Source organism: Sminthopsis crassicaudata, chromosome 5 (genome assembly GCF_048593235.1).
Source record: "Sminthopsis crassicaudata isolate SCR6 chromosome 5, ASM4859323v1, whole genome shotgun sequence".
Lineage (NCBI taxonomy): Eukaryota > Metazoa > Chordata > Mammalia > Dasyuromorphia > Dasyuridae > Sminthopsis > Sminthopsis crassicaudata.
Window position 1 is genome coordinate 109,798,923 of NC_133621.1, and position 14,991 is coordinate 109,813,913.

General features: G+C 35.5%; 1 protein-coding gene across 2 annotated transcripts in view; it reads left to right on the forward strand.

The window, feature by feature from the left end:
* The first annotated feature begins 234 nt into the window (after positions 1 to 234).
* Positions 235 to 14,991, forward strand: part of CHCHD3 (coiled-coil-helix-coiled-coil-helix domain containing 3) — a 315,348-nt gene continuing 300,591 nt past the window's right edge. Inside the window, exons 1-2 of one of the 2 annotated variants that reach the window (XM_074267891.1) lie at positions 235 to 488; positions 11,945 to 12,032. In XM_074267891.1, the coding sequence (XP_074123992.1) occupies positions 408 to 488; positions 11,945 to 12,032 (169 nt within the window). In that variant the 5' untranslated portion in view covers positions 235 to 407. The remainder of the gene's footprint in view (positions 489 to 11,944; positions 12,033 to 14,991) is intronic. The other variant, XM_074267890.1, reaches the window with a different exon arrangement.

Here is a 14,991-nt window from a genome sequence, read left to right on the forward strand (position 1 = left end):
ATTCCGTGCGCCACCTGGCTCTCCTCCTATGTCTAAGCCGGGAGATCCGAATTCCAACTACACCACGCCAAACTACAAGTCCCATAACGCCAAAGGGCTGCGGAAACTTTTCATCTTTGACAAGTGGCCGTAGCATCCGGATCCGTAGCCAATTGTCGGGGCCTCTGCGAGGAGAGGAGGCGGGTCTTTGGCGAGAGGGGCCAATAGGGCGCCCTGGTACTACTGAGCATGACCGGAAGGATCCTGGGGGAGAGCCTGCGCTGTCTCCTTGCCGCTGTCCCTGCGGTGACCCGTGCCTCGTCCGCGGGAAAGATCTAGACCCGGGGGTGGGGTTCGGGCGGCCTCTGTTTCCAGGACGGGGATCGGGGCTGCTCCGCCGGTGAAGGGCCGGAGTGCGAACAGGAGCCATGGGCGGGACGTCCAGCACCCGACGGGTCACCTTTGAGGCAGACGAGAACGAGAACATCACGGTGGTGAAGGGCATCCGGGTGAGTGAAGGGGCGGCGGGGTCGGGCCATTTCTGGACAGCGGCCCTAGGCCCGTCCCCGTAGGCGTGGCCGTGGATCCCTGAGGGGGGATAGAGTTTGACCTGGAAGGACTTTGAGATCTCCAGCAAGCCCACTTAACTAGTGAGGAAACTGACACTCAGAAAGGGGATAGGCTGGTCGGAGCCCTCCTGAGCTTCGCTTCCTACCGGCCACCAACTTCTTGATCCTGCCTGAGTGACCGAGCTCTGTGACCTCCCTAGGAAAACATCTCGTCGGCGGACCCTGACTTTGCCAGCCTGGGCCTCTGCGCCTTTGGGTGGCTCAGGGCTCCCCGCTGTGCCCTAGGCCTGATAGGTCACCAGAGGCTCTGGCACCACGTGCCTCGCCTTCTGCCCTCCCGTGTGTGTGTGTCCGTCCGTCCGTCCTGGGCTTCCCCCCCCCTGCCTTTTATATAGAAAGTTTACTTACACAAAAAACTTTGTACTTGGACAGGACCCTAGAGATCGCATCCTGCTGGTCCAACAATTACTTTCCTTAGTTTTATTTTACTTCTCCTTTATTTAAAGGAGAAAACAGGTTTCTTGTCCACATTCCACAGGTGGAATCGGTCTTCTGATTCCTATTCCCTGCTTTCTAACCTGGCACCTCTTAGGCCAACCTCTTTCCCCTCCCCTCCTTTTTTTTTTTTTTTTTTTTTTTAAAGCTTTTTAAGAAACCCAAATAGTGAGTAGGTAGTGAACAGATGTCCGTTAGTGTAATGTAAAATTGAATCAATTTAATGTGCAAATTTTTTTTGCACAATTTCATAATTTCTTGCCTTAATGGTTGGGGGACGGAATGAAAGGAGAGAATGTAAAACTCATTTTTAAAAAATTATTTTAATAGTCTTTATTTACCAGGTATATGCATGGGTAATTTTACAGCATTGACAATTGCCAAACCTTTTGTTCTAATTTTTCCCTTCCTTCACCCCCCCAGATGGCAGGTTGACCAATATATGTTACACATTAATACTCAGTTTTAAAAAAATGATGTTAAAAGTAAATAAATGTGTGTGTGTGAGAGAGAGATGATTGAGTCAGGTTAAGATAAATGTTAAAATGGGACATGGGATTCTTGCATCAAGGTAAACAGGGTTGACATATCATTGCTAACTTCATAGATATGTTGTTCATTGTGGAATGCGCAACCCATGAAAATGCCAAAAAGCAGAGTTCTGGCTCTCCCAGAGATCATGAAAAGTGAGAGAAAAGACAGACACTGGTGTTCTTAGAAAGTGAAGTTCCCTACAGAAGAGAGCAGAGAGAGACTCCAGCGCTTTATTATCATTAACTGTGTCTTTAAATGCTTTCTAATCACAGTGTTGCTAAGGAAACAATGTAAACAAAAAGTAGATAAATCAATCAGCGTTTGAAGGGACTATGAGAAAGTTGGGTTCAGGGAGAAACTTGAGCATTCTCAGACAAACTGTCTCTCATTCTTTCTGTGCAGGTGTCTTATCCTGCAAATTCTATTCTCATGAGAACTCAGTACTACCAGAAGCTTCTTAGCCTCTGCCAGCCAATGAGCAGACTGGAATGGGGGTTTGTGTCAGGTCTAAATGACACGAATTACTGCAAACTGAGTGCAGATTGAGCTGGCCAGAAAGCCTGGGAAAGTACAGCTTGAAAATAGCAAACTATTCACAGAGTAGGCAGGTGATTACATCATCAAGGCAGGTGTGATTCCCTGGAGGTCACAGTTCTTTACACTTGAGATTTGAATACCTTTGCTTCTCGTAGGATGTTTAAAACTAATATGGGGAATTGTGTTTAAAGAATGTTATAATAATAAAAAATATATACATTATTTATTCTGCTGCTGTAGATAGCCAGTTTTAATGAAGTGTTATCCTTCAGGAATTCAGGAATTATTTCAGAAAATAAGCTACATAAGTAGTTTTATATGTAAAACTATCTAGGCTCTATGTAGTTCATTCCTCTTTTGGATGTTTTAGGAGTGTCCATTGTTTAGGAAAATTGTGGTTATTAAGCTTAAACTTATTTTTTTGCAAATATGACCTATTGTTCTTGTTTTGGCTCTCTAGAGTCAAATGGAGACAACAATCATTCCTTTGGGTTTTTGTCTTCTCTAGGTTAAAGGTGAACAGGTCCTTCAATTAATCCTCATGTGCAGTGGACTCTATATTCTTTACAAAAGTTGTTGTACTTTCCTGAACCCCACTTTGTCAATATTCTTCTTTTTTTGCTGAGGCAATTGGGGTTAAGTGACTTGCCTAGGTTCACACAGTTAGAAAGTATTAAGTAAGTCTGAGACCAGTTTTGAACTTGGGTCTTCCTGAATTCAGGGTTGGTACTCAATCCACTGCACCACCTAACTGCCCCCTTATCAGTATTTTTCTTAAATGATGATGCTTAAAACATGAACACAGTACTCTGAATGGTGTCTGACGAGGGCAGAGTATAGTGAAACTATTATCCTATACCAGAAAGCTAGGTTCTTCATGTGTCCCAGAATCCTATTAGCTTATTTGGTTTACATATCAGTGCTGATTATTATTGAGCTTTCAGTCCTCTGAAATTTCCAGATTATTTTTTAGAATAACTGCTGTATATTGATGCCTTTTGAACTTAACTTTTCATCTATGATCCAGTTTCTTTTTCATGATATCAGTGATATCATGCTTTGTATTGCAGTTTGAGTTTGACTTTTTTTAAAATTATTGTCTTTTAATCTCAACATGTATTCATTCAGTAAACATTTATTAAACATGAATTATGTGCAAAAACAATTCCTGCCTCCAAGGAACTCATAATCTATTTAGGAAATAAGGTATACTGTATTAATAACATATTTTGTAAGTATTATGGATAAATGAATAGGAAACATAGAAATTAAGTTGGGGACAGGGATTAGTGAGTTTTAGGAGGTAAGATTTCAACTAGTTGATAAGAGGCTTTAAGAAGGGAATGGAGAGATTACATTTTAATTAACTACAGTTTGGCCTGAGCAAATGCATGGAGGTGGAAATTGCCCTAGATTTCTTCAGGAAAAAGTATAAATTGTTTATTAGTTTTATTTAGTTGTTTTTCTGACAAGGGAATACTTAGTAGAATGAGGAAGGCCAATAGGGAAAACCTGTAGTATTTTAAAAAAAAAAAAAAAGGGCATTAAATTTTACTTCCTTTCTCCACAAACAGAACAGAAATGTAGAGGTAGTAGTAGCTTGTGAAGGCTATTAACATCAGAGTTTAAAAACATCAGGTTTTTAAAACTAGGCCACAAGGAACTATTAAAGATTTGAGCTGGGATGAGATGGGCAGATGGGAGAAATGCATTGGAATGATTTAGTTGATGGGCAGGTATGTAGAAGGAGAGCTTAGAATAAGGAGAAATGATACTTGAAGGAATCAAGTAGAAGGCTGTTGTAGCAATCCTAATAAATATATAGACTAAATATGACTTAGGACACAAGCAGTAGAAACAGAAAGAGGAGAAGCATTTTAGAAGTAAAATTGAAAGTAATGGGCAAAATGACATAGAAAGGAATGACATAAGGAAGAGAGGAATCAAAGATGATTCTTGGGTTTTGAATAACTAGGAGCATTGACAAAATCAGGAGAATTAGGAAGAGGGAAAGAGAGGTAGAAAGGTGATTATTTTGGTTTTGGAAATAGTGTCTGATTTGATCTTCATAGTAGCTCTCTGAGTAGGTACAAATTGCCTCCCTTTTATAATTGAAGAAACTGAGACAGAAAAATATTAAGTGACCCCTTCAGGATTACACAGGGGAGTTCAGGAAAGATGGAGGAGGTGATATTTGAATGAGTTTTGGAGGAATTAAGGGATTCTAAGCTTCCAACTGGGGGAGTATGTTCTAGAGAGATAATATATGCAAAGGCATGGAAATGGTACTTTTGTGTAAGCAGGACTCTTTGGTTGGCAAGAATAATGTAATGTATGATAAAATTAGAAAGATAGGTAAGAATCAAAGTGTGAAGGATTTTTAATGTTTAACAGATGTTTGTATTGAATCCTAGAGAAAATAAGGTTTCACAGGAGTTTATTGAGCAAGGCAAGGAAGTGACATGATAAGACTTATACTTTAGTAATTTCATTTTGGCAGCTGTGTACAAAATGGTTTGGCATATATTGGATTGCTTGCTATCTAGGAGAGAGGGAAACAATTTGGAACATAAAGTTTTGCAAGGATGAATGTTGAAAATTATACATATGTTTTGAAAATAAAAAACTTTTTGAAAAAGAAATAACAAAATGGTTTGCATAGGAGAAGAGGTCCTAGATTGTGAAGGGGTGCTGAAGATTTATGATCTGAAGATTTAGTGATCTAAAACAATGAATGAAATCAGAAGGAAAGACAGATTTGGAGGAAAACATAAGCCTATTTTTGGACATTTTCAGTTTGAGTTGCTGATGGGGCTTCCAGCTGGCAGTATCCTAATAATAGGTGGTCTTAAAGCTTGAAAAAGAGGTCAGATCTGGAATATAGATTTTGTAATAATGACACATTGTACTTTAAGATTTATAAGACAATTTTTTCAGAATCATCTGAAATTATCTCAAATTGAAGAGACCAAGAGTATTGAGAAGGAAAGGCCCATATTTACAACCGTGTTACACTTAGTTTAAGAGGTCAGGAAAAAGTATAGTACAGGAAAGAGGAGACTTAAAAAACTATGACATGTCTAGTGAAGGAAATGAGACCTAACTAAAAAGAGGTAGTAGTCAGCAGTGTCCAGTGCTACAGAGAGATCAAGGAAAGTAAAGACTAAGAAAAGGCTATTTATTTGCTGTGTTGATTAGGAGACCTTTCCTTATCTCTGCAGGTACTAGTGTCTTTGCTTCTGATGCTACCTTCCATTTATTGTGTATGTATCTTGAATACATTGATTCACTTATGTTGTTTCACCCACATATATTGTTAAGAAGACAAGTTCCTTGAGGGTAGGGATTGTCCTAGAATGAGGTAAATATTTAGTAAAGACTTGTTGGTTGAATGACAGAACTGGGGATCTTTTATCTGGAGAATACTTAGAACATTTGAAGGATTGTCACCAGGAACAAGGGTTAGACTTTGTTCTAGCACATGGAAGTTCAGAGGCAAACTAAGATTAGATGCTAGACAAAACTTTGTAGCAGTGAAGCTTTCCAAAAATAGGAGCTTCCTCAGAAGAGAGTAGATTTCACCTTGTGAGAGACATTAAGACAAAGACTGTATAATCCGTTTTTGGATAAGATTCTCTAAATGTTGGTTGGGTTTAGATGGTTGATGAGGTGCCTTCTGTAAGTTTATAGAAACAGATATTCTTTTTGTGGTTGAAGAAACTGGGTAAGTCATAGTGAGGTTAACTATCTTACTGAGGTGTATAGCTAGTAACTAGCTGGGGTGGGATTGGAGGCAACTCTGCTGATTCATGGACCCCCTGCACTATTTGAATGATTTTTGAGAGTGCCAGAGGCAAAATTTAGATTGTAAGAGGCTGAGAAGGTGAAGCATTGGATGCAGAAATTTTTCAGTTTTTTATGGGTATTTTTAATTTTTGCATTGCCATTTTAAAAATTATTATAACCTTCCTTTTTTTTTTTTTTTTTTTTTTTTTTTTAGAGCAAAGAATCAAAAACAAAGAGAGGAAATTAGTTCAGAACTAGCCATCTTTCACCTAGGGTTGGGGAGGAAAATGTGATGGGGTAGACGGTCATGGGAAGAATTCTTTTTTTTTCTTTTTTAGGATTAAGGAAATCTGAGAATGTAAGAGGGTGAGGAGATGGGGGGGGGCAATGGGAGTAGGGAAGGAGAAGAGGTTTGCAACTTCATGAAAGATGAAATGATTACTAAAGGTCCTGAAGAGGAAACAGGATTAAAGAAGCACATAGAGAATTAGCCTTTCAGAAAATTAGGCATACTTCTTCCTCCATGACTCAAGTGAACGGATTAATGACACAAATTTTAAAAATTGAATGGAGTGAAGTAGTCTTCAGCATAGATGGAAAGAGGTTGTCACTTAATGTGAAGGATAGATAAGAGTACTGTTCTGTGTCATGTATCAGATTTGTAACTTTCTTGGTTATAGCAATAATACCCATGTGGTCAGAATTTAGATTTGAACCTTGAAGCTTTGCATGAAGAAAAATGGCTTATTTGACATGAGATAAGAATATATATTCATTTCAGTAACCCTTCATTGATACTGGCAAGTAGGTTGAAAGTTGATATTGTAGTGAAAGAGTTTGCAGTGTCACTAATGCTGCATTTTGGTGTAGCTAGAACACAAGACTTTCAATTTTTATTGTAGGTTTTTTAACCTTAGAATTTTTTCTCAGTTTTCTTGCTAAGACTCTTTTGACATCTTAAAGTTAAAAAATTCTTTCCATTTTTAATTTCTTTTCTCTTCTCTTCTCTTCTCTTCTCTTCTCTTCTCTTCTCTTCTCTTCTCTTCTCTTCTCTTCTCTTCTCTTCTCTTCTCTTCTCTTCTCTTCTCTTCTCTTCTCTTCTCTTCTCTTCTTTTCTTTTTTAACAAGTACTTAACAGAATTTTCCAGGGTCTTGCATTTTTCCTTTTATTCATAGGGTTTGGGATGGGGATAGAAAAGGAATTCAGGAATTCATTAAGTGTCAGCTATATGGTACATTCTGTGCTAAATGCTTTACAAATATATCAATTTAACCCTGTGGGTAGGTTCTATTTTTATTCCCATTTTACAATTGAGGTAAATGAGTCAGACATTGTCTATCCGGGCTCATGTGGCTATAATTTTCTGAAGCTATATCCAGGTCTTCCTGACTTTAGGCCCAGTATTCTATCTACCTTGTCATCTAGCTGACTAACATTAACTAGTCTTTATTTTGAAAATGCACTCTTGTCTTCTCATTCATCATCCCTTTTCCATCCTGTTTCTAGGTTACCTTAAAGGGTTTTCTAGACACCCATTTATGTGTGATATTTTAGGATGGATTTCCTTCAACATAAGATGAACTTCTAGTGACAAAGTTGTCAAAGCAGATTCAAGGAAGTACTCACATTATATTTGCTTAATAGGATTTTTTTGAACACCTGCTGTTCATGTATGGTAGTTAGCACGCAATAGAGATTTTCACAGATTTATCTGAAACATCAAAGCCATATGAGGGAATTTGTCAAAAGCTAATGTCACATTCAGTTACTTTGGTTTCAAAGTAATGTTTTACATGCTTTCTAAGCATCACCTAATTTCCACTAAAGAGTTGCAAACCAACTTAATAGGTATCTGCTGGAACTCTGTCTTCCCAGAAATCAGCCGGAGTCAGGATAATCAAAAGTCTTTATTCTTGGTCTTTTGAGGTCTCAGTCAGGGGATTAGATCTAGCAAACACCACACCTCCTTCCTCTCTCTCCACTGCCAGGAGAATGCCTCAATTTCCTCCTCCTACTCCACCCACACAAGTCACTTCCCCTTCTTTGTCCACACCCAGCACAGAATAGTTGGGGAGGGTCATCCTTCAAACATGTTAATAGAGAATTGTCCAATTGGCAATTAGTCTCATTATCCAAGTGCATTTGCTCAGTTCTAGCCCTTTACAGATATCAGTTGTGAGACATAATATATCTGTTGTGAGATACCAGGAATGGGAATTTGCATCCCTTACGGTTCTGCCCATAATGGGAAGAAATGGTGATGTTGGGTGTTTTTGAAATAGAGTCCATTTTACTGACAGATGGTTAGAGAATTTGGTAGTGGGTAGGTAGTCTGATCAGTTGGAGATATTTATTGGGTAATGAAAACTATGAGTAGTACTCTACATAGTAGAGAGTAGAGATTTTTGAAAAATAAAATTTGAAAGGACCATCGTCTTTATATTGAACAAAGAAGCTTGTTTTAAGGAACCATGAAAAATGGGAAGAATAAATTGAATCATTTGTTTCATTCCTTTGTGATTGAATGGTTTGATGCTCCCTCCCTTTCTCCTGTATTTTCCTTTGCATTGAAGGAGTGGATGTAGCATTGTTTCTCCTTTCCAAAGTTTCTGACATTTGTAACTTGGTAGGGAAAGAGATCCTAGTAATTGAAAGGAAGTAGATATGAAGGCGCAGCTTACTGTATCCAGAAGAGCCAGAATGGTATGTTATAGTAGGTAGAGTATTGGACTTTGCATCAGAATGACTGGGATTCAAATCTCTTATTACTGGTATGATGAGAGCCTCGGTTTCATTTGTAGTAAGTCACTTAATCTCTTTGTTTGTTTCCTTTTCTATAAAATAACATCTACCTCCAAGATTAGGAGAAAATAACGTATTTATAAAATGCTATGTAAGTTATAGATCTGGTATATACTATTATTAGTAATACTCGAGGATATTTCCATTTTAAATAAAATGGGCAACTAAATATCCATTAAACTGTTTGGATATCTAAGGAACAATTCACTTTTTAAAAAAACAATAGTTTTTTATTTTTCAAAATACATGTAAAGATAATTTTCAACATTTACCCATGCAAAACTTTGTGTTCCAAATTTTTCTCCCTCCTCCCTCCCCGCTTCCCCTAGATAGCAAGTAATCTAATATAGGTTATACATGTGCCATTCTAAAAATATTTCTACATTTATAATACTGCACACAAAAAAAATCAGATCAAAAGAGGAAAAAATGAGAAAGGAAAACACAAGCCTAATAATTTTTTTATTTTATTATTTCCCAATGACATGTAAACTACTTTAACATTCATTTCTTAAAATGTAGAGCTCCAAATTCTTTTCTTCCCACCTTTTCTCCATCCAATGAGAAGACAAGTAATATAATAATTAAAGTCATGGCAAACATATTTCCACTTTAGCTATATTGCAGGAGAAAACATGCAAATCCCTGCCCTCCAAGAGAATAAAGAAAATTTTAAAAGCATGTTTTAAGCTGCACTCAGAATTCATCAGTTCTCTATTTGAAGGTGGATAACATTTTTCATCATTAGTGCTTTAGAATTGTCTTGACTCACTGTATTGTTCAGAGTAGTTAAATCTTTTATAGTTTATCATACTTATGATATTGTTACTGTGTACAATGTTCTTCTGGTTCTGCTCACTTCATTTTGCATCTTCTTATGTAAGATTTTTCTGAAACTATCCTGCTCATTATAGAATACAGTAGTATTCCATCACAATCACATACCACAATTTATTCAGCTTTTCCCTAATTGGTGAACATCCCCTCTATTTCTTTGCTGTGACAAAAAGAGCTGCTATTTTTATACATATAGGTTCTCTTCGACCTTTTCTTTTTTCTCTTTGAAATAACAAGACCTAGAAGTGATATTGTTAGGTCAAAGAGAATGCAGTTTTATAGCCCTTTGGATATAATTTCAAATTGTTCTCCTGAATGATTGGCTTGGCTTATAATTCTAACACTGCATAGTATCCTTATTTTTCCACATACCTCCAGTATTTGCCACTTTTTTTTCTCTGTCATATAAGTCATTCTGGTAGATGTGAGGTGGTAGTTCAAAGTTGTTTTAATTTGCATATCTCAGTGATTAAAAGCATTTTCATATGACTAAAAATAACTTTGATTTCTTCTTCTGAAAGTTGCTTATTCATATCCTTTGGCTATCAACTGGAAAGTGGCTTTTATTTTTATAAATTTGACTCGGGCTTCATTTTTCAAATATATAGAAAACTTTCTTAGAGAAACTTAATATAAAAATTTTCCCCATTTACTATTTTCTTTCTAATTTTGGCTGCATTAGTTTTGTTTGTGCAAAACCCTTTTTAATCTCCTGCAATCAAAATTACTCATTTTCTTCTAAGAAGCTACACTTCTTAGAAAGGAGAAATTGCCATGAGAAATTGGTAGCTCTTTTCAGGTACTATATCTATCTTTAAAAGTCACCTTTAAATGCAAATTCCAGAGAATCATCAAAAATTTAATTCAGACACCTCATTAAAGTTTCAGGCTAAAAATTAATCAACAGCATGATTAATATTTCTGTACATTACTAATAAAGTTTATCATAATTATGATATTGTTATTGTGTAAAGTGGTCTCCTGGTTCTGCTCTCTTTACTTTGCATCAGTTCATTTAAGGTTTTTCTGAAATGATACTTTTTGTATCATTTGTATTTCATACTCTTCTGATTTTGTTGGATTATGCTTTTTTTTTTTTTTTTTTTTTTTTTTTTTTTTTTTTTCCAGCTTTCAGAAAATGTTATTGGGCGAATGAAGGAATCTTTTTCATCTGGTCCAAAGAATAATCTGTTCATTATTTCTTGTAGCACAATACTATTCAATCACAATCACACAAATTAAGGAGGAGCTACTATGAGAAATTTGTTTCAAACAAGATCTATTAAATAGTTAACATAAAAGAGATGCAGAGCAAATAAATAGCTGAAGAGATAGTAACTTTCATGTCTTAGCTCTACAAATATAGTAAAAATGAATAATATTCTCCGATATTTTTTTCAGATCTAGTTCTATGCCGAACCATATTACCAAAGGATATATTAAATAATTAGAAAAAGTAACAAAATGATTTTGGAGGAATGAATACCAAGATTAAAAATAAAGGATAGAAAGAAGTAGGAACCAGAAATGCTTAGAGCTGCTATGAGAACTCAAACTCTATTACAAAGTAGAATTAGCAAAACTATCTGGTAGTGGATAAAAATAGAAAAGTTGATTTGTAGACTTGATTGGATAAATAAGACCTAGAAACAAATATATGCAGTTGTCTTAATGCTTCATAAATTCAGGGGTATAAATTGGTAGGACAAGAATTCTTTATTCTGTGAGAACTAATAGGCAAACTGGAAAGCAGTTTGGCAAAAAAAAAAAAAAAAAAAAAAAAGTTTAGATCATTTATTGTTTATAACATTATACAATAAATTTCTGGTATAGGTTTTCATGATATTCTAATTTAAAATATATAGATACTTTGTGTAGATATGAGAGAATCTTAGTATATGTTATATTCAGGGAAATAATTTTCTGTGTGCATATTCCATTATAGTTTAACACAGTTATCAGGCTTGCCTTTGGTCTCCTAGGTTAGCTGGTCATTTGTTTTCCCGGCTGTAGGACAGTGTTTTTTTTTTTTTTTTTTTTTGTCAGATCCCAATTATAATCCTTTGGATTCAGAATAAAGCTACCTCTTTATCTGATATTATGGTGTGTGTGTGTGTGTGTGTGTGTGTGTGTGTGTGTGTGTGTGTGTGTATGCCTGCCTCATGAGAAAGTAACAGGATTAGAAGAAATGCAAGTACTACTACTGTGAAGTGCTTTTTCACATGCCAGTGAAATTCTTATTTTTTGCTTAATTTCTTACTCAGCCTGATTTTCTATAGACTAGTTTTTATGCACAAAAATGTTTGTATGTGTATTTATATGAATGTATGACTTGGACTTTTTGTATCATTTGTATTTCATCCTCTTCTAACTGATTTTGTTGGATTATGCTTTTTTTTTTCAGCTTTCAGAAAATGTTATTGGGCGAATGAAGGAATCTTCTCCATCTGGTCCAAAGTCTCCAAGTACCTTTCATGGTTATGATTCTAAAGGTATTTCCAAAATTTGACCTTTAAGAGATGTTAACAGAAAATCACAAGTGCGTAGATGAGATATGGTAATATGAAGAGTCTATTTGAAAAAAAAAGGAGACCCATTAGATTTTGAATTATGTCTTCTTCCAACTAGTGATATGTACATACTAATCACTTAATAAAATATCTGAATTGAACTGAATTATGTGTGCTTTTGCCCTTTAACCAACCTTGGGAATTTTGGATTTTATTTGAAACCAATAGAAAGATTCCCTTTGAAATTTTTTATATTTCAGATGGGTTTCCTTTCACTTCTTTTCTTTGCATCTTAAAAAGTCTCAGTTTTTAATCTATGTTCTGTGCCCTTTCTCTGGCTTTGTAACCTCCTTAGTTTTTTTCTCTTTCTGTTAAGTGAAGACAGTATTATTATCTTGTAAGTATATTATAAGGATTTAGAGGTTAATATTTACTAAATATGTTAAAATTAAAAAGCATTACAAAACTACTATTATTTAATCTAATTGAAGTACCATTTAAATGTAACTTTGTTTTTTGAATTTTGAAAGTTGGAATTGGAATTACTTCTACATTTTACAAAATTCAATATAATTAAAATTATTATAAATCAATAGAGAATAAGTTTTCCCTAATATGCTTTGGATCATTCATAGGAATGTGATTAATTTCAAATAGTATATACTTCCAACCTCTATTTTATTCAGTAGTTCCATTTTTGCTCTTCATTTTACTGAGAGAAAATAGTACATTTTCTTAACCATTTCTGTCTTTTCTGATACACACACTTAACATTGCTAGAGAAGTATAGAATTTGAGTGAAAGAGATGTTAAACATTAAAGAGATATTACAGTAGTTATTAGAAAGCATTATCTGAGAAAAAACAAGTAAAACAGTAGTACTGTGCTTCTTCATTGTCTAAAAGTCTATGATGACAATTGTAGATTTTGGTTAACTCTTTTGGTGCCATTGGGGATCAAAGAGGTTGTTGGCCTCTAGAACTAGAGAAATAAGAACTGCATGTAATAGGGGATATATCACCATTTTTTCCTATTAATATAAGTTGAATTCCATTACAGTTTATTCTAAAGCTGTCAAGCTTTTTCTTAGTGTAATGTTCAATAATTCAAGCAGTATTTGGTAAAAATTAAATTTCTTCTTGATACTTTTTTTTTACTTATGTAGTAATTTGGTTGTATAAAGCCTGGAAATTTCCCATTATGTTATGAAGTTCTCACAACTGAGTCATAGAAAGGGTATACAATGTTGAAAGTGGTTATTGTTGCTTATGGTATAGATCAGTCAGATGGAGAGATTTGTCTCAGCATTATATCAGGTTAGTTCAGAAAATAACTTTCATTTAGTAAATGGCTTTCTCTCGTTTGCTTCATTTCCTAATAATTCTTGTTTGATTCTTATATGAAGGAGACAAGTTGATCCATTTGGGTGAGGTTTTTGAATTGTGGTTTGTGAAAATGGGTGGATAGAAAGTGGTTGTAGGCTGCTAGGTGACTTGGTGGGGAGAATGGGCCTACAATCAGAAACACCTATTTTCCTGAGTTAAATTTTGACTTCAGACACTTACCTGTGTGACCTCAGGCAAGTCACTTAATCCTATTTGCCTCATCTGGAAAATGAGTTGGAGAAGGAAACAGCAAACTACTCTTAATATCTTTGCTAAGAACACCTCAGCTCTCCAGATATGACTAGATAATAACTCCAACAAAGTCTGTAGTTCTAGGCTTAAATTTCCCTGAAGAACTTTTTTATTATAGTCTCCATTTAACCAATAGTGTGAAGATAGATAAAACCTGACACAGAGTTTGGCAGAAGTATGTGGGACATTTGATAAGGACTGACATCAGAGCTCTTCTCTCTGCTATCGACTCCCAAAAAATGTAAACTAAAAACTCGTCTGAATGATTGGTCTATAAGAGACATAGTGTTTGCCCATTGTGATGCTAGTGGCACTGTTATGTATTACTTTACTAAGCTTCTTGGGTGCAGATACCACTTTGTTAAACCTCTGATTGCCAGGTTAGAAATTTCAGAGGGCTAACGACCCCTGACTGTAGCCCTGGTATGTATGCCATTCTTTGAGATGCCTACCTGCCGTCCTATTCATTGTATGATGTTGGTCAGGCTAAGTGATTTCTCCTAACTTCACTTTTCCTCATCTATAAAATGGAATAACACTAGTTAAAAAGCCTTTGTAAACTTTAAAGCACCATATAACTATGTTATTGTAGAATTCTTACACATGCATCAGAATCTCTAGACTAGATTAATAGTCTGATATGCCAAATGTGCTCATGACATTAGCTTTAGTGACAGGATGGCCAGTATTAGAGTGAGAATAAATGAGAACAGAAATATCCCATAATCCTTTTCCTGGCTGATTCTTCCTCTAAGAACTTAACTTGGTTATCTAGGAACTTAAGATTGTACTTCAAATAGTTCACATTATCTTTCTAATAGATTTAACTTAGACAATTAAGGAAAAAACGTGTTCTCTTAGTGACTGTTGTCATTCTGTCTTTCCACCTTTGGGAAGGAGTTAAAAGACTTGTATCCATCTGGAGAGGTTGTTGACTATTTCTTTTGATTGCTTTAGGAATAAAAATTGAAACTAGCTGCTGATTATATAAAGCTTATATATAAATTTTTCTCTGAGCTTTTTAAAATGGACACTTGAACTGAAATAATGGTTTCACTAAAGATGCTGAATAATAGGTTTGAGCTTTTGCTTTGAGTCATTACTTGTGGATGGAAAATGGGAATGTTTTATGGCCAGGATTTTTATCATTCTTTACCATTTTTCTCAAAGTCAAACAGATGACAAATACATTGGATAAGAGTTGAGTTTTTAGAATTAATTTATTTTTCCCCTGGCATACTTTTTCATAGGTTCTTGGCCTGTGGTCTGGGGCCACTTTGCATGATTGAACTGTAAGGATAATG